Genomic DNA, 19,592 nt, shown 5'->3' with positions numbered 1-19,592 from the left:
GGGGATGCTTTATGTCTGACGTGATAATTCTGCCACTGTACAGTGTCCCCTTATTCACACTACACCCAGAATAACTTGCTGGCAGTCACTCCATGGTTCTCCGTGCATAAGCTGAATTAACATGGAAGGCAGTGCTTTAAGTCCCTGCATTAAAATAAAATAAAAATAATACCACTGGTGCCATACACATCGTGTAAGAAGGGGTCAATTCATTTTTTCCCACTGGAACATGGACTTTCTCTGCACCCGTCTCTACAGAGAGAAGCAACACCTATTCAATCCCATTTTTAAGGTTCTCTGAATAAAAGGGGGGAGAATGCCCTTAATAGATTTGGGCTACTAACAGGGTTACCATAGGCATTAAGTTCATAGGCATGTGTTAGCTGTCCTTGGCCAGTCCTAAAAAGTGGCCCCGTAGTCAGTTTAAATACAACTGCCTGTGAACAAATTTCTTAAGACTCAATCAACCTAACATAGCTCTCTGTCCAAGGCACCTGGTGACAATTCCCGTGCCCCCTCGCTGTGCCCCGCACTGAGGGAAAGAGAAACGAGAGAAGGGCAATGTGTCATCTTCTGCTCCACCCGATAGCCTTTTGGATCTCCCTGCCCATCCTGGCTTCCCACCCAGGGCCAGTTAAGCATCTTATTACAAGGAGCTTTCCCAGATGGCCCCCGACAGGCAGCCTGCATATCTGCGCACCCGGTACACACGGACCTACGTTTGCACCAGGGCACGTGCACTTAACAAGAGCTGTCAGTTGGAAAGACCTTACCACAATGCGCCATCAGATCTTCATGGAAGTCCAAGAGTTGGTCTCGGATTTCCTCAGGACACGGACATTCGTGTTTGTCATCCTTAAAATTGAGGAGCATATTGATCTGCAAGTTTAGAACCAGGAAGAGGAAGAACAAATATGAGAGAAAAGTGGATTCAAGAACAGCACAGCAGACCGTGAAACCAGAGATGTTCAAAACCTGTTTTTGGAGCATTCGTAAATCGTTGACCAACAGATGAAAAATGATTATCTATCACTCAGATTAAAAAAAGCCACAAAATAAATCAAATCCTTCAAAACTTAATGTGCTGCAAAATAATCATAGAATTTGCTTCTTCTAACCACTTCACAATGTCTTAAACTCTTGTATACTGAGAGTTCTTAAATCAAGTAAGATCAAAATGTTCTTTAAAATATTTTATTCTGCTTTCCTAGATTTCCATTTCTCTACCTAACTTTTACACTTTATTGAATATTTACAAGAACTTTTTTTGAAAAAGATATAGCTGTAAAGAAACAGGAAAAATGTCAACATAATAAAAATAATACAATGGATAACTATGCATTTGTTGATAATTCAATTAAATAAACTGCAAGAAACTTTCTTCCATTTCTAAAAATTTTAGACACAATAATATTAAATTTATGAGTGAAGAAAATAAAGGCCTATTGATATTCCATGATTTTCCTTTAGGAAACAATTGTAGGGTTTTTTTTTTATAGAGATTTTTATGTGAAGTTTTTTAAACTTTTATTTTAAACTGTAGATTCAAATGGTATTGTAGGAAACAATACGGAAGGAGCCCACGTAGCATTTGCCCAGTTTGCCCCAATGGCAACATCTTGCAAACAGTAACACAGGAGAGTGACACAGTCGAAATACAGAACAGTCGTCACCTCCAGGGTCCCTCCTGCTACCCTTTCTTATCCAGCCCCACTTCCCTCCTGCCTGCTCCTCACCCTTGATTCCTGTCAACCACCAATCTGCACTCCATGTCTGCATTATTGCCCATAAAAATGGAACCAGACAGCCCGCATGTACATATCCCCATCTGATCCTCCGGACATCTTCAGGGTTTGTAGTGACGTCTTATTCCTGATATTGGTAATTCGTGTGTTCTCTTTTTTTCCTTTGTCAGTCTCTTTAAAGTTTTGTTGATTTTTCATAACATTTTTAATAACCAGCTTTGGGATTCAATGATTTTTTTTCAAATGTCCTGTTGGGAGTTTTGTTGATTTCTGCTCTTATCTCTATTCTTGCCTTCCCGATGGTAGCTTTGGGTTTATTTTGCTCTTCTTCTAAATTCTTGTGATGGCAGGTTAGAGTATGGATTTCAATGTTTTTCTTTTTTTTAATGTATTTCCCTCTCAGTGCTGCTTTAGCCATTTCTACAAATTTTGATATGTGATATTTTCATTTTCTTTTAGTTCAATGTATTTTTAAATTTCCCTTGAGATTTCCTCCTTGAACAATGGTAATTTTAGAAATGTGCTGTTTAGTTTCCAAGTTTTTAGAGATTTTTCCTGTATTTCTCTGTTATCGATTTCTAATTTGATTTCACTGAAGTAAGAAAAAACATTCTGTATGAAAAAGATCCAATTATCTTAAATTTGTTGAGGTGGTTTTATGGATTTGGATATGGTCCATCCTTGTAAGTGTTTCATAGACACTTAAAAATTGTGTCTTCTGTTGTTGGGTAGAGTATTCCACAATATCCAAAAATCCTGTTAGCTGATGGTAGTGCTGCATTCTCCATATTCTTGCTTATTTCTCTCGTTTTATCACTTATCGTGAGAGAGGTGCTAAAGTCCCTGACTAACTATGTATTTGTCTATTTCTCCTTTCAGTTCTGTGTTGACCTCACGTATTTTGCAGCTCTGTTGTTCAGTGCATACGCGCTACCGTTACGTAGTGCTCTGTCTGTCCAGGGTACTTTTCCTTGCTCTGATATAGGCAATCTTCCTTTGTTTTGATTAATTTTTCATGAAATATCTTTCTTCATCCTTTTATTTTCAACCTACCTACATCATTATATTTGAAGTCAGTTTCTTGTAGACAGCATATATAGTTAGGCCAAGCTATTAAAATCCACTCTGCCAATCTCTGCCTTTTCATTGGTATTTCTAACTATTTATATTCAGGAATTTATTAATATGTTATGACTGAAGTCTGCTGTTTTAGCTGTTTCATGTTTGTTCTAACTTATTTTTTCCAAAGTTGCTGTGGGCTCTGTGACAAATTTTAGTATCTCATCTTGAATTACAGTATTTTTGTGTTTCTTTGTAAAACTTGTTTAGTGGTGGCTCTGGATGTTACATTATGTATACATAATTTATCCAGGTCTACTGGTTATCAACATTTCACCAGTTTAGTGAAGTGTAGAAACCTTATCTCCTTTATGTTCCTTATTCCCCTTCATTTAAAATATAATTGACTTAAATATTTCCTAAATAATTGGCCCTTGGATGACATGGGGGTTGGGGGGGCCAACCCCTGTCGCCGCTGAAAACCCACGTGTACATTAAGTTAGCCCTCCACGTGCGTGGGTTTCCAACTGCAGACTGAAAGCACAATAGACCCCAGAACAACATGGGTTTGACCTGCATGGGTCCACTCATACATGGATTTTTATTTCGAGAACTCAAAGGAGAAAGAAAATGAATTGTATTTACCCACAGCTCAACACTGTCTGGTGTTCTTTTTCCCTTCCTGATTTTCCAAATTTTATTCTTTTGTCAAATTCTTTCTGTTGCAAGAACATCCTTTAGGCATTCTTCCAGTGTAGGTCTTCTGCAGGCAAATTCTCAGCGTTTCTTCATTTGAGGGTGCCTGGGTTTCCCCCTCATTCCTGAAGGGTTTGTCTCTGAACATAAGAGTTCTAGGCTGACAGTTGTTGTTTGTTTTTTTCCTTTCAGCTCATGAAAAATGTACCCCTTCATTATGGCCTCCAGTTTTCTAAGCAGAATTTCAGTCACTCTGATTATTTTCCCCTGAAGGTGTTGTTTATTTCTCACTATGTTCAAGATTTTTTTCTTTGTGTCTAGTTTTCAGAAGTTTCCCTATGGAATGTCTTGGTTTAGATTTCTTTGGGAATCCTGTTTGGAGTTTACTGGGCTTCCTGAATCTCTTTCTTTTGAAAAGTTTTCAGCCATTAGTTTTGCAAGCATTTTTCACTTCACCCCTTTTCTCCCAACCCATGGACTGTAGATCTTTTTGTTATATTTGCACTGTTCCCTTAGGCTCTTTTAAATTTTTTCCAGCCTATTTTCTTCTTTACAGGCTGGGTAATTCCTTTTGTTTTCTCTTCAATTCAATGATTCTTTTCTCTGCCCCCTCCCTGCCCCCCCACTTTGGCTGTGAAGTCCATCTATTGAGGGGTTTTAAGTTCTGATTATTTTCATTTCTAAAATTTCCTTTTGGTTCTTTATATCTTCTATTGACTTTCTGAGACTTCCTTTTTTTTTTTTTAATTTGAAGCCATTTTGCGATGGCTGCTTTAAAAGCTTTGTGAGATAATTTTAGCATCTTTGTCATCTCAGAGTTGGTATCTATTAATTATAGTTTCCATTCAAGTTTTTTTCTGGTTCTTGGTATGACGAGTGATGTTTAATTGAAACCTGGACATGTTGAGTGTTATGTTATGGGACTTCGGGTCTTATTTAAACTTCTTGCTTCACCTGAGACTATTGAGCACGAGAAGAGCTCTGGGCACTTCCTTACTGTTTGGTGGGAGTGAAAGTCCATTTCCCCCCCTGGCCTTCCTGGAAGGAGGGAGGAGGCCTGTGCCCACCGGCTGAGGCTGGGAGGTCCAGTTGCCCACTCGCCTGTACTCATACAGCCCTGGCTGGTGCCCTCCCTCCCTGGCCTCTGCGGACACTGTGGAGGCCTCAGGGATGAAGTCTCAGCTCCCAGCTCGAGCACCTGGTAACAGCTGGTAAGACTGGAGGTCTGGGCTCCTTGCTCAACTCTGCTGGTTGGGGTGGGGTCAGGCTACGGTGATCACTGTGATGTTTGGCTGGAGTCATGTGTCAATACCTAAAAGTGTTCTGTCTTGCTAAAAGTTTTCCTGGGTTGGCTCCACACAGAAAGGCTTTTGGAAGGGCTTTCCTGGTCTATGCCTGTTGGTGTTCTGGGTGGCTGGCTCTTTTAGCTCCAAGTGTAGGACAGATGGAGGCAAAAAGAAAGCCCAGAAACTCACCACCATGCTGTTCCTTGAGTTCTGAGTTCTGTAGCCATTCTCCTTTCTTCTCTCTTTCAGTCCTACTGTGTTCTTTGCAATTCCCAGGGTGACAGTGGTATTTAGCAGGAAAAACAGGAAAAGGCACGCCTACCCCACCTTTCCAGAAGCAGAAGTCTCCCAGCAGCAGCTGACAAAGGGAGTGCACCTGGGAGCAACTGGACTTGTCCTCTGCTCAATAAACGATGTACAAAACAAAAACAAAACAAAACAACACATTCTATGTCCCTTCCTTCAAAGAAATTACATTCTGCTAAGAAAAGGTAAACTCCGCAGCAAGTCCCTAAACCCTTTCATCTTGAACATGGAAGGAAATGGCAAGAGTAAGATACCAATGACGCGATCTAACTTCTCACAGTATGAGTCCCCTCCCAAGGAAGATTCCAGAAAACTCACATCCCCAGATGTGGCTCAGTCATATGCCTATGGTTCTGCTGCATTCTAGAGAGACCTGGGTTTGGAGCTAAACAAGAGGAAAAACCACAAACCGGGCCAATTATCCAACAAGAATGACAGTGACCTTTGGTTCTTCTTGTAGGGATGGAACAAAAAGAAGTGTCTTCTCTGTCAAGTATATAAATGTCTACCCACTATGCTGTACACCTGAAACCAATGTAAAATAATATTGAATGTCAACTGTAAATGGAAAGTAAATAAATAAATGAATAAAAATTTAAAATAAAAGTGTCAGCATTGCATCCTAGGAGTCATCTGGGTGAAACTGGGTCAGCCGTGACTTCCCATCTGTGGTTGTACACTGTTCCTGATTGTAGGACATCAGAATATGGTAAACTGGCCTCCTCAATGCGGCCATAATACACCCCATTGCTTTTAATAAGTCTCTTATTTGTTTAAACTAACCACGTGGATTCTCTGGTGAAACTAAGAATGCTGACTACACCAACTTGGCCAGTTTAAAGAGAACAGGGAAGAATACATCTGTAACTTATGATATAATTTTGCAATATGTGAATCCTGAATGAGTGAAAGCCCAAAGTAAAAGGGAAAAATTTTGCACTCATTCTTGTACCTGTTCCTGAGGAGGAGACCTAAACTCCTTCGTTTTCCGGGCAGTGAGCGCAGCCGACATGTTTAAGGCTTGCATGACTTCATTGTAGCGGAAGCGCTGGTTGTCCTGGAGCTTCGCGACGAAGTCGTCTGAAAAGGCCACGACGGCTTCTATCCGGTGTCGGACCTGGCAGTCACAGAGGTACTGAAGGAGCAGGCACATCTAAGGAGACAATTAAAAAGACACCAAATTTAATTTCTGAATCTTGAAAGAGTTAATGGCTCTCAAATCAAAATCAAGGGCAGAGATGCCTAGCTGTCAACTCAGCTCCCTTGCGAACAGAATCCTGGTTTTGCGCACGATGTCCTGGAGAACGAAACAGAATCGGCCTAAGCCAAATGGCGAATGAATGTCCCTTTGGTGGACACTCGCGGTCCTGGCCGCTCTGTAGCCATCAGTGCTATGGTGAAGAGGCGTACAAGACGTTTGTCAATGACCTTCTGGTAAAGATTTCCCACCATTAATAACAGACCAGAACACTCTCTCCTCAAAGTGAGAGTAAGCAGGTGAGGGCGCGCTCACTGGAGGAATACGGGCTAACACCCTCAGGATGAAAACCACAGACTAAGGGCCACAGAAGGATACCAAGCTCTGGGTTTCAGATGACACCGCTGAGTTCCACCAGTTCTAGAACCGTCTACCTCCAGACTTTGCATAAGTTAATTAGGTGGTTTTATTGCCTAGGCACTAAATGAGCAACTGGATATTCCCTAACAGAAAGCTGGTAGGGTTTTTACCTGTATAGGAAGTCTTTAGAAACATGCCTGCCAGAAAACGTTATGCCCAAGCTTAGGAAAACATTACATACACTAATACTAATTGTGATTCAGTACAAGGCACTGTTAAAAAGGCCTTTAAAACCCTGGATGTCACCATCCATGAGACAGCCATTTCTGTCAACGCCCACTCTAAAGCAGCCCTAGTGTCCTCTCCCTCCCCCTGTCCCCTTCCTTCGCCCCATCCCAGTGTAAGCACTGCCCCCTGGGCCTGGGCCCCGTGACGGCCTCCTGACTCCACCTGCCCTGGACCAGCCTGTCTCTCCGTTCTACTCACAGCAGCTACATCCTGATTTCACGGTAACATTTTCCTGCTAAAACTCTTCATTGATTTTCACTGCACTTAGAATAAAAGTCATAATCCATCACGTGGCTGGTTTAGCCAATGGCTCGCACCTGTGTGACTTGCCCTCTGCCTGTCGCCCCTCTTTCCTGGGCTCCCTGGCTGCAGCCACGGGGTGTCTTCCTGCTCCAGAGCCTGCGGTGTGCAGGCCGTGTGAGCACGGCTCCCAGAATCCCCCTGCGCCCTGTCCCCACACACTCGCCAGCCTGACCCCAGCTTAGAGGCCTCCTTGCCTGTGCCCCAGCTTTCCAGGAACCCGTTCTACCACCCCAGGAATCCCCTCTGTTCCTTCAGATCGTTAGTGCAGTCAGCGATGGAACAGCTGGAAAGAAGCGCATCAGTAAGTGTGTGTTTCCGCCCAGGGACCGAGCTTCTGCAAGGCAGGGCCCCTCTGTGCCGCCCCCAGAACAGGCGCCAGGCTCAGAGGAGGCCCTGCCTGCGGAATGGAGGGAAAACAGGGCACCAGCGCTGCGCACACCCAGGCAGCCCCAACAGACCAGAAGCGGAAGGAAGGTCCTGAGACATCTTCAGCACAAAGACAGGCCACACCTGTGGCTCTGCAGGAGCACAGGCAGGAAATGACATCGGGCTGTGGGACAAGGGCCTCGACGCTGGGAAAGAGCACAAAACCCCTGGGGTTCAGGCATCCAACAAAATGGCGAGATGCATGTGCAGAAACAAGTGGGGAGACACAGGGAATGACTAAGGACCCGGAGAGAAGAGAGGAGCTGGCAGACAGGTGCCCGTGTCCCCAGCTTTCAGACAGACACACATGGACACACGTACACACAACTGTACACACAGAGAATTATACAAACTTGCACATGTACATGCACACAAATATGCATGCACTCACATATATACATACGACTACACAGACCTATACAAACATGCACACACAATTACAAATATATGTATACATATGCATATACAACTACACCAAAAAATGCACATATACACACATACACACAACTACACACAAATATACATATATACATACATATAACTATACACACATGAAAATATATACACAGAAACACACAACTATACACATATGCAAATAAACATAAATGTGCGCACATATACAACTATACACTTGTACATGAAATATACATATACATGTACTATACACAGAGATACACATATAGACACATACACATGTCTATACACACAAACATACATGCACATGCATGCAGACACTTAAATACACACACAAACTGTGACAGGCCAGGCTTTCAGACATGTATAGCAGACATGTCTACTTGGCCAAGAAAACCACCTTGATAAACATACTAAATTTATCTTCAATTAACTATTGTCAGTTGATTCAAATGGAAAATTATTAAATCCATTCCAAATTTAAGAAAATTAGATTTTTGGGTCTCAAAATACCATTGGACATCAGTTAGATTCTAGACAACTGCACTGCACAGGAACACACACACATACAGGCCGGTCTCAGTGCCTTGAACTCACACAATCCTGAGCTCTCCACCTCCTTCCCCTGCTCACCTGCAGCCCTCCCCCTGCTCACCTGCAGCCCTCCCCCCTGCTCACCTGCAGCCCTCCCCCTGCTCACCTGCAGCCCTCCCCCTGCTCACCTGCAGCCCTCTCCCCTGCTCACCTGCAGCCCTCTCCCCTGCTCACCTGCAGCCCTCCCCCCTGCTCACCTGCAGCCCTCCCCCTGCTCACCTGCAGCCCTCCCCCTGCTCACCTGCAGCCCTCTCCCCTGCTCACCTGCAGCCCTCTCCCCTGCTCCTCTTCAGCCCTCTCCCCCTGCTCACCTGCAGCCCTCCCCCTGCTCACCTGCAGCCCTCCCCCTGCTCACCTGCAGCCCTCTCCCCTGCTCACCTGCAGCCCTCCCCCCTGCTCCCCTTCAGCCCTCTCCCCCTGCTTACCCGCAGTCCTCCCCCTGCTTACCCGCAGTCCTCCCCCTGCTTACCCGCAGTCCTCCCCCTGCTCACCCGCAGCCCTCCCCCTGCTCACCTGCAGCCCTCCCCCGGCTCACCTGCAGCCCTCTCCCCTGCTCACCTGCAGCCCTCTCCCCTGCTCACCTGCAGCCCTCCCCCTGCTCATCTGCAGCCCTCCCCCTGCTCACCTGCAGCTCCCCACTCACCTGCAGCTTCACGGGCTCAGGCAGCTTCATCTGCAGCAGCCCCTCTGCTGCGTCCCCACGTGTGCCCTCGGGCCTGGCATCATCAGTGCGGGGCTCCATGGGCGGTGCCTGCTGCTCCTCCTCCTGGGCGGCATCGGTGAACACCCGGGGCTCAATCAGCTGCAAGATGTGCTTCAGGTCCTCGCCTTGGAACACACCCATGGTGAGCAGTGTGTAGAAGAGCTTGATGAGTGGCACAAAGAGGAACTCGGTGGTGCCCCCTACAGGGTCCCGCACCCTCAGTCCGCCCTCCCGAACAGCTTCAGTCAGCATCTGCATGGTCTTGGCTTTGAGCGTGTCCAGGGGGAACTCAGGGCTGTCCTGGTAGCAGTCGTGATTGAGCCTCACGAAGCTGGGCGAGGAGAAGCGCATGCGTGGCCGCAGCGAGGTGCTGAGGCCGATGCCGGGCAGCCCGTGCTCCTTGTGCTCATCGGGAAAGAGCGTGATGCTCTTGGTCTCGTCTGTCATGGGCACGATGAACTCGTTGTTCATCATTAGCCGGGCAGTGGCGTAGGCGCTCAGATGGATGTCGATGAGCAGGTCGTAGTAGCCGGTGCGCAGCAGGCCGGGCATGTACTTGCTCTCGATGGCGTAGAGCAGCTGCGCCTCATCCACGTGGCTGCAGAGCGCATGCGCCACGCGGTGGTTGCCCAGGGCGCACACGGCTGAGTACAGCCGCAGGGTGTGGGAGTGGAACCGAAGCAGCTCCTCCTGCTCCGTCAGCTCCAGGATGTCCACGGACCTGCGGGGAGGGGATCCTCAGTCCCAGGAGAAATCAGGAGCTCAGCTAGCATGGCTACCTCCCGCCCCCTGCCCTTTCCCATGCAAATGGCACAGATTGTCTAAAAATCTGTCCTAGACGTTTTACAAGATTTCTTCCATATAGAGTTTTATGTTGAAAATCTCCACCCACTCGTGCCTACACCCTCTTCATCATCCATGCTCCCAACGTTTGGGCACCTCTTAGATACTTGGGTCTCAGTCTGAACCTGGGGACCCCCTCCTTTCAGAATGGGAGCACTCCTTGAAAAACCCTGAGTCTCATTTCCAGCTGGCTGACTGGCTTCCAGAAACCAGAAAACTTTGCCTTGGATTCGGGAGTCTGCGCCCTTTCCTCTGAACTGAGAGCCATCCCCATAACCGGTCAGAGCAGGTGGCCAGGCTGATTCCCCTGACATCACCTCCCTTCTGGCGGTCCTCCCTCACAGACCACATGCATACCACCTGCTCTCCACCAGGTGTGCAGAGCTCAGGAAACACACAACAGTGACTTTTCACTGAGGAAAGACTGCTGGGAAACTGAGTTTATACAGGCTCCTAATTCGGGTCATTTTGCATCTCATAATTTCACATTTACATTAGAGCAAACGAAGGCACACACCTCCACAAATTTAGTTTGACTTCCCTGGTAGGAGTATTCATACCTTAGTGAACTGTGGCTTTAACTGCAGGACAGCAAAAGAAAAACTCATTATGTTATCTGTGGTAAGGACAATGCCACATACATAACCCAGCGCCTCCTCGGTCCATGCTATAGATCACACAGTGGTCAGTGAACATTCTCTGCCCTCTTCCCTGAAGCTGGGGTAATCCTATCTGCCCCACTTACGTTGGGCCTGACTATATGACTGGCTTTGGCCCATAAATCTAAGTGGACACACCATCTGCAAGAAGCAAAAAGAAACTCTTCGAGGCCTGTGGTGTCTGCTAGGCCAGGACATCGCCCTAGGCCATGGAAACTAGCCGTCCCAGGTCAGGGCTGCCCACCAGCCCAGCTCTCAGGGTAAAGAGGTGCATGGGCCACACCCACAGTCTGTCCCCAGCCTGGGCAGAGCTGCAGTGCGCCCAGGACCTCATGTAACATGAGCACGGACTGTTTATATGCAGCCACTCCGCTGAGATCTGGGGGCTATCACTGCAGTAAACGCTGACTAATACAGCTCATGATACTCCTCAACAGTCCCCAGTGGAGAAGTTCTTCAATGACTCACTATCGCTCTTTCATTCATTCAATATTATAGTGTGTCTGTTACGCATCAAGCCCTGTGCACAGGTGACAGCAGGCGAACCAAACAGACACAATTCCTGTCCTAAGGGAGCTTGCTAGCTAGTGGAGACATGAAATCAGAGGACTCACATGCATCTCCTGTGGTCCCAAATTCTAAAATATTAACTATCTGCCATGTTATAATTGTCCGGGGTGTGAGAGACAGATTCTACTCAACTACTGGTTGGCAATTTCCCTTTTGGAATCTGAATTTTGATGCTCATCAGGTTTTCCTTTGGCTTCTAGGAAGCATGAGCCCAGTGCGGAACCGGACCTTGCCACCCAGGCAGAGAAGGGACTCACCAGCCGTGCTCGGCTCTGCTGCTGCCCCTTCCTTCCCGGCAACCCCATTCCGATGACACTTTCTCATGCATTTGCGTTTTACATATTTGAGGAAACTGATGTAGATTCTTTACAGTAACAGTTTAAATTATCCATTCACTTGTCACAGGCAACTCATATAAGTTACTCATAAATTAGTCACAGGTAATTCATATGAATGAGAAATTACCCTGACTAGAGCATATGTTGGTTTCTGACTATGGCGTGCCAGCATATTAATCACTATCTTAAAATTCTCTGCTTAGTAGAGAGAAAATATTTCCCCTGACAAAGAAAAATTCCTTCCCAAATGTATTTTTTGGTTGTTGAGTAATTTTTTTAATTAGATGCTAATTTCCAATAAAGTTTTTCTCACATAATATAAGAATGAAATCAAAATAAAATCCAATCATCTAAAGAGAACATTATGATATATATTTCTAATGATTTCACTTAAAATATGTAAATATTTAACATCTAAATAAATCCACCTAAATTTTCTTTGCATTTCTTTTAAAATGTCTTTGATATAATTTGCATAGTATAAAATTTATGTATTTAAAATATATAATTCCCTGGCTTTAGTATATTAATGGATTTGTGCAACCAGAACAATAATCTGTGCTCAGAATATTTCCATTGCCCTAAAAGAAAGCCGGTGTCCACTAGCAGTCAGGCCCAGGCCCACCAGCCCTAAGCCGCTGTTAATCTTTCTGTCTCTACAGATCTGTCATTATGGACTTTTCAATTACATGGAACCCTACAAAGATGTGGTCTTCGTGAATAGCTTCGTTAACTTAACATTACGTTTTAAGGCTCACCCATGTTACAGCATGTATGTATCAGGACTTTGTTCCTTCCTATTGCCGAACAGCACTGCGTGGAGAGGCCACACCTGAGTCGTCTGCCTTAGCTGATGGACAGCTGGGTCGGCCCCACTTTTTGGCTACTATGAATAACGCTGCTATGAACATCAGTGTACAGCCTTTTCTGTGGTCATATTTTCATTTCTCTTGGTCATAAACTTACCAGGAGTGGCAAGTCTATATTTAACTTTCTGAGGAACAGGTGAGCTGTTTTGCAAGACACACACTAAATTTTAAAGCTATTAAAATTTCTTTTAAATGCCAAGCATGTCTAAATATGTAAACATGGGCCTAGCTCCTGCAACTGTTCTAAGATTAAAGACTTTAAATATGAGAACAGCAAATGTTCATCTTTGCATTTTTCATGCAATGTTTTCACTTTGTGATCACACTTTTTGATGACTTTTTGGGAGGCCAATCTTGATCCAAAACTTAGAAACTTAGCTCCTTCCTGATCATGAGGCTGCTAAAGTAAAACCTCACAACCCAAGCGGCCATCACATGGAAAAACTGAAATGCCTGAAGCCGCCTGTGAGTGCTGACTGCACTTGTGTTCCCACCATTACTCTCTAGCATGGAGGCCCACATATTTCCAACTTTCTTTCATGCATGTCACTTGCTTTTAGTTTTCATGTCTGTCAACTGTAGGGTTAAACCGATTTGTGATTCCATCCCTAACATCTTACAGTTTTATCAGTTTTATGGCACCGTATTACTCATAAAGTCGAGAGTCGGGCTGCAGGTACACCTGCCTGAGATTTTACTCGCTGTTGTTGTAAGAAAAGCAAGAGAGTGGAAAGAAACAGCACCCAACGATCCCGCCTCTGCCACAGCAGGATAGGCAGTTTGTTTCAGGGACAACGTGTCTGAGAAAGATTTCAACTTGGAATAAGTAAAATAATGTCTCCGTTGGACACATGAAATACGGTATTTCTAAACCTCATTTTGTGTCCCCGGTGCCACCCCGGCCTCCCAGGACGGTGCAGGCCCACAGGCGGACCTGTTCTCCTCGGGGATGTGCAGGGACATGAACTGCAGGGGGTCCACGCACTGCACCAGCCAGCCCTGGCGCTCGCTGATCCGGGACACGTCCACCTTCAGGAACTGGTTGGGCATTCTGCTCCACAGGACGTGTGACAAGAACTGCACATGGAGACGCGGGGGACACTGAGGCACAGGGTTTCTGTGCTCGCTCTTGAAGAGTCCCGCTGAGAGAGGCATCACGTTCTAGCGGACAGGAAGCAGAAGGAGAACCGTTTAGGACACTCCCAGAGGCACCAGTGACTAGAATTCTGCAGAACAGATCACAGAGGTAAAGGTCCGCTGACACCCCAGGTTGGGAGGGGCTCGTGATGGTCAGCAGCCCAGTTTTGGACACATTCAATTTGCTGGACCTATAGCACACTCAGGTGGAGATGTCAAACAGACCCCGACACACATCAGTGTTATGAGAAACTACCACTTTTGTCAAATTAAAAAAAAAAAAAATTATCCCAACTTGCTGCTTCCTTTCTCACACTTTGAATCACAAATTTACTGTAATATAGATCTTTCCATTGTTTTTCAGAAATTCTTCGGGCCAGTTCCCTAATGAAATCTCATGGTTCCTTTAGTACGTATTGCATTGGCCTTCCTGTGGCAGCCGAGAATCCCACTTACAAAGGCAGAAACCAGGCTCACATGGTTTAGGGACAAGGCCAAGGTCACCGAGGCAGCATGAAAACTGTCCCTTCACCTGATGTGCGCCTGACGTCCCCATGTTGGCAGGTGCGAATTCATCCAATTCCACTTCCTGAATTTCAGCCAGCTGTTGTGCTTGTAGTTGCACCAGCATCCCTTCCTCGTTCACACCAAAAATGTACATTAACCCTTGATTCTTCATTCTCCTCAAGGACCTGACTCCGATTCAGCAACAAATCTCAATTCTATTCACTGTCAAATTCTATTAACTTCTCTGCAAAAAGCCCTTCTCATCTATCACTGTGCCTCCGCACCTTCTCCCGCGTACACGGTGCCAAGCTGCTGACACCGAGTTGCTACTGCCTGCGCTCCTCCTGTGAGCACATGCAGGTGTTCCTCCTCCATTACCACTGACATATTCCCCAAAACATGTGATTCACTCAGTCTCCTGCTTCACGTTTCTGGCGGACTGCGGCTGTGTAACAGTAGCCAGCTTCCTGGCACAGCCTTCAGGCCTTTCAGCACAGACCCGGTCCACTTCTGTGCACACTCATCTGCAGCCATGTCGGAAGGCATCCTTTGTCACCGTCACACTGAATTCCTCAGCTCAGCACTTCTGTGCCCACGCATCTCTGCTTTCTGTCACCTCCTCCCAGTGTCTCCTGAGGTCTCTTATTCAATCTAAACAACACCTCTTTTTTTAGCTGTACCTGATCCCCCCATGCAACTCAGCTGTTTTTTCATTTATGTTCCCAGAGAACCCTGCCCACACCAGTGCCCGGCACGTCCACAAGGAAGCCCCATTTCAGCTCCGTAAGCCCTTTCCCCAGCTCACCTGCTAGTTCCATGATTACTAAGCTGTATGTGACTTGGCATTTTTATTCTGTATAAGTCAACTTTTACTGACAATTATATTTATGATGACTGCAGAGAATTAATTTCTAAGTATGTTCTTTCTCCTAATGCCCTTTTTCTGAAAAATGATTATAAGGTTAATAGCAGTACTAATAAAATATTGAACTTACTTAAGAAGTAAATGTTACTCTCTCACAGAACACAATGCAAATATAATACCAAGAATGAGTCTTTCTTACCTTGATTCTTCCCAACTCAAACTGAAAGACATTGGGACTCGTGGCCTGTGCAAAAACCGCAGGAAACAATTTGGTACTTGGCTCCACCTTAAAGAAACCAGGGAATTTAATAACATCAGTAAAGGAAAGAACAGAAAGGAAGCGCTTTCTTCACAACAACTAAGGAACAGTCTACAAACGGAAACCAGAGACGCATCCTCTCTCTTGCATGCATATTGCGTTATTTGAATAATCATTAGGAGCATTTCCTTTCTTTACTACGTGAACATTTATGGAGGAATGTACTCTGTACTCTGAAGGGCATAAGGCACAGCTACTATTCAAACAGAAGTAAAACTACATAATTAACTCATTTCTGTTTTCATTTTGTTCCTAGTTTATTTTTCCCTCTCACGGGTGACGATGCTTTCTCCAGAGGAGTGGGCGCCGGCCGGCCAGTACCTGGTAGTACGTGCTCAGCTCCTTGCCGTTGGCCGTGAAGGTGAGCAGCCCGCTGGCAGCGTCCACCACGCAGCCGATCTCCAGCCCAGCGTTGCTGCGTCCCTGCCCGGGGCTCGCGCTCTCACCCGCGCACACCATGTAGCAGTTGCTGCGTTTGATGCTGAATTTCAAAAAACAGGTTTATCTTTGTACGACCACATGTGTAACAGAAAGCATGTGTATCTTGCAAACTAAACCTAAATTATGCTGCGCAAGCAACAAGCTCATGCTGTGATGGGAGAGGTGCACATGGGCCCGAGTCTGTGGCTCGGGCAGGGCTTCCCTGACGCCAGGGGGCGCTCTGAGTCAGGCCTTGCACGTCCCTAAATCCACACCTAATGGAGACAGGTCAGCGAGTTGGAACCACGGAAGAACTGACCTGCACCTTCCCTCCAAAACTCAAACCAAACGGGGCCTTTTTCTGAAGTTCAAAAAAGTTTATTTAATAATCATCCAAATTTGTAATTTTCATTCTCATAGGTTTTTTTTTTTTTAACTACTGTTCTGAAATGAGAAGCATTCGTTTTTAAACACTTTCAGTGTCCTTAGGCAAATGCTACGTGAGCCATCAGTCATTCGATATATTTACAATTTGGCTGAAAACATGTCCCTTTATGGTCAATTCCTGGTGATCTGTTATGAGAGACAGACAGCTAGAATATGCACAAGATCAGTGGTATTAACCTCAACCCCCACCTGAGTTTTACCCTTACCAAAACCTTCACCAGAGATGGCAACAAAACTTAAGGTATTTGTGCTTCGTCTGCCATTATACAGCAGATATATTAATGAGACCAGGAAAAAAAAAAGGCCAAAGGCAGGCAAAGAACAAAAAGGTGAGGTACAGTTAAGTTTCTGAATTATCAAAAGTCAACTGTGTTTCTTTGCATCACTTACAACGGATTCAACAACCCTCCCCTAGACTATTCTTAGCCCAAAGTCATCTACTAGATTGAGTTACTTCCTTCTATGGTCGCCTTCTCTGAATATCAAATATGCCTCCCAAGAACACTCCTGGGGACAGGTGGCTTGGTGCCACACTAATGTAAAGCGCTCGTCATCGGAGATTTGTGCCAGGCCCACTGTCTCGGGGTCTAAGCTCAAGTGGTTCAAGTGCTGAAACCTGAAGGCAGGAGAGCGAGCTTCCAGTCACCAAAAATGAGGAGCAGGTATAAAAGAAAAGCGACGGATGGAGGACTATTTCTACGAGACCTGTCACAGCGGATCAGAGAGGGTGCAGGGCACAAAGGGAGATGCGAATGGTCAGATCTTCTCTTGTCTAATTCTGCAAGGAAGATAGCCTTCTTCACTTTTTTGAAGGTTTGGTTTGAGTTTGTTTTACACATGAAAAAGGATGGCACAGAAAGTGTAACTGACTTACCCAAAGCCACACAGCGAGTCAATGGCCAAGCTGAGGAAAGAACCCACTGCTCCTCAGTCCAAGTTCAAATGTGTCCACCTGGTCTAAACCACGAGCCCATCACGTCTCCAACTGTCTCCCCACCACAGTTCCCACCATCCGTATCAGACCACATGCTAACTGCCTCACGTTCACCCATCCGTAACCCTAGCACGAAGGCTGAGGATCATTACAGGAGTTGTTAATCTTGTACAAGGTCACCTGAGGGAACACATGGTTATTACCCCAAAGGGAGCACTGTTCTCACTTTAAAACGGTTTTCACTTTTAATATACTCAGATTCCTTACTGGTTGTATGAACAACGGAAAGAATGCTGGCATTAAGGTTTTGATTATATTGCTCCTATAGGTGGAAATATTACCCTGGGCACGAAATCTAAGAGAACAAATTCCTAGGTTTACTAACATCTTCATCAGATGTCATTTGCAAGAAATGGAGGAAGACCAACCTTTCATGCACTTTTCCTTTTTCATCTCCGAGAGTAACAGTTACTGTACGAACTCTGTCCAAGTCAAAGCACGTGTCGTACTGATGGAAATCGGACGTGATCCAGCCCACCCAGACGTTAGCAGGCTCTTGTCCAGGGAAGATCCTCACAGAATAATAGTACTGTCAAGGCAGCAAAGCCAGGTGTTGGCAAAGGAAAGAAAACAAAACTTTGAATTGCAAAGTATTTGAACTGCCAAAGAATATTTTAAATCATCGAGCCTAATTAAAATGTTACTGGCACCATGGACTAACACTACAAAATAAGGAGAGTTATAAAAAAGACACTCTGAATTAAACTAGAAATAGTGGGAAAAAGAGAAAAGACTATCTGAGCAAACATGCTAAATGGTTTGAGGGTGTGTATGCCTGTATGTTATGACTATATATGTAATATGCATACCATAATGTATGTATACATACGTAGTATATTTATGTAATAAAATCATCAACCACTAGGCAGGTATGCTTCAAATTCTGCCAGCTTACACAGTGTGCTAATCTATGCAGATTTACACCTGTCACCTACCTGTGAATATGCATCACCTTTCCTAGCACAAATATGCAATATTTTCACATCTTAGAATCACTTTAACCATTTCTTTCTATCTGGCATTCTAGCACAAGTTGTTTTAAAAATTTCAAATGGTAGACAGCAAAACTTGACCACTAAAAAATATAAATGATCTTCTTTTAGACATATCATAAAGGTGAAAGAATTAATATGTACTTGGAAAAACTAAGTCACAAATTCAAATTTTGCCCAGAAACAAGATGGTAGAATCAGGATTACAGGCGCCATTAAGGACATTTTCCCTAAAATAGGTCTCTTACTGCATATACATATTTTTCTACTTTTTAGTCCCTCTAAATAAGCAAATAATTATTTTAAAAATAAACTTGCTAAATATGATGATTCAAAGTGGGCTATTTAAAACGTAAAGCATAGCAAGAGGCAAACAGAAGTCAAGGACCAATGCTGCAACCTCATACCGTGGACGTTTGCATCAAGTAGTCATAGTCGTCCCGGTCATCAGCAAGGACGTCCTCGGTGAGTCTTGCAGAGTGGCTTGCACTGTAATCTGGCTTTGTTTTCCTAAGCAAAAATCTGAAAATATCACAGGACTGCGAATCAGCAACGTTACAAGTTCTGCTTACCTCAAACATGAGCATACAATCAGTTTGGTAGAGTAATTCTCCACCAGGGTGATCGAGTGGGTGGAGGCCAGGGATGTTGCTAAGCATCTTTGAATGCACAGGGCAGACTCTCACAGCAAATAGTTATCCAGCCCAGAGCATGCTGAGGTTGAGAAATTCAAATTTAGTGCAAGAAAAAATGACAAAATAAATTGTTTTCTTGCCCATAAAAAATACTATTTAGGGAGAATATTCTTTAAGTTTCAACCAAGATTGTAAATACAGACACCTTAAAAACCAACTCTTGGGAGAAAATACTTGCCAACAACATATCTAATAAAAGAGTAATATCCAGTATATATATAGAACTCTTATAACTCAACAACAAAAAAGCAAAAATGCCAATTAAAAAATGAGCAAAGAATGAAAAAAATTTCTCCGAAGATGATCTACAAATGGCCCAAAGAATATGAAAAGATGTTCACTATCACTAATTACCAGGGCAATGCAAATCAAAACCACAATGAGTATCACTTCATACCAGCAGGATAGCTACTATGGATAAAAAAAAAAAAAAAAATAGAAAGTAACAGGAGTTGACAGAGATGTGAATAAATTTACCCTTTTACAGGGAAGGTAAGATAGTAAAATGGTACAACAGCTATGGAAAACACTATGAAGGTTCCTTACAAACTTAAAGATA

General features: G+C 44.6%; 1 protein-coding gene across 2 annotated transcripts in view; it reads right to left on the bottom strand.

Annotated features, from left to right (window-relative positions):
- The window catches only part of RYR2 (ryanodine receptor 2), a 550,937-nt gene that overhangs the window by 172,673 nt on the left and 358,672 nt on the right, over positions 1-19,592 (bottom strand). For both annotated transcript variants that reach the window (XM_090263510.1, XM_090263509.1), the window contains 8 exons: positions 18,746-18,860; positions 17,715-17,875; positions 15,807-15,966; positions 15,366-15,452; positions 13,592-13,818; positions 9,319-10,099; positions 6,045-6,245; positions 774-879 (listed from right to left, as the gene is read on the bottom strand). In XM_090263510.1, coding sequence (XP_090119636.1) covers positions 774-879; positions 6,045-6,245; positions 9,319-10,099; positions 13,592-13,818; positions 15,366-15,452; positions 15,807-15,966; positions 17,715-17,875; positions 18,746-18,860 — 1,838 coding nt within the window. The remainder of the gene's footprint in view (positions 1-773; positions 880-6,044; positions 6,246-9,318; positions 10,100-13,591; positions 13,819-15,365; positions 15,453-15,806; positions 15,967-17,714; positions 17,876-18,745; positions 18,861-19,592) is intronic.

The sequence above is a fragment of the Furipterus horrens genome, unplaced genomic scaffold (assembly GCF_987537825.1).
Source record: "Furipterus horrens unplaced genomic scaffold, mFurHor1.1.pri manual_scaffold_15, whole genome shotgun sequence".
In the NCBI taxonomy this organism is placed as follows: Eukaryota; Metazoa; Chordata; class Mammalia; order Chiroptera; family Furipteridae; genus Furipterus; species Furipterus horrens.
The sequence above is the reverse complement of the archived record's forward strand: the minus strand, read 5'-3'. Positions and strand labels throughout refer to the sequence as shown.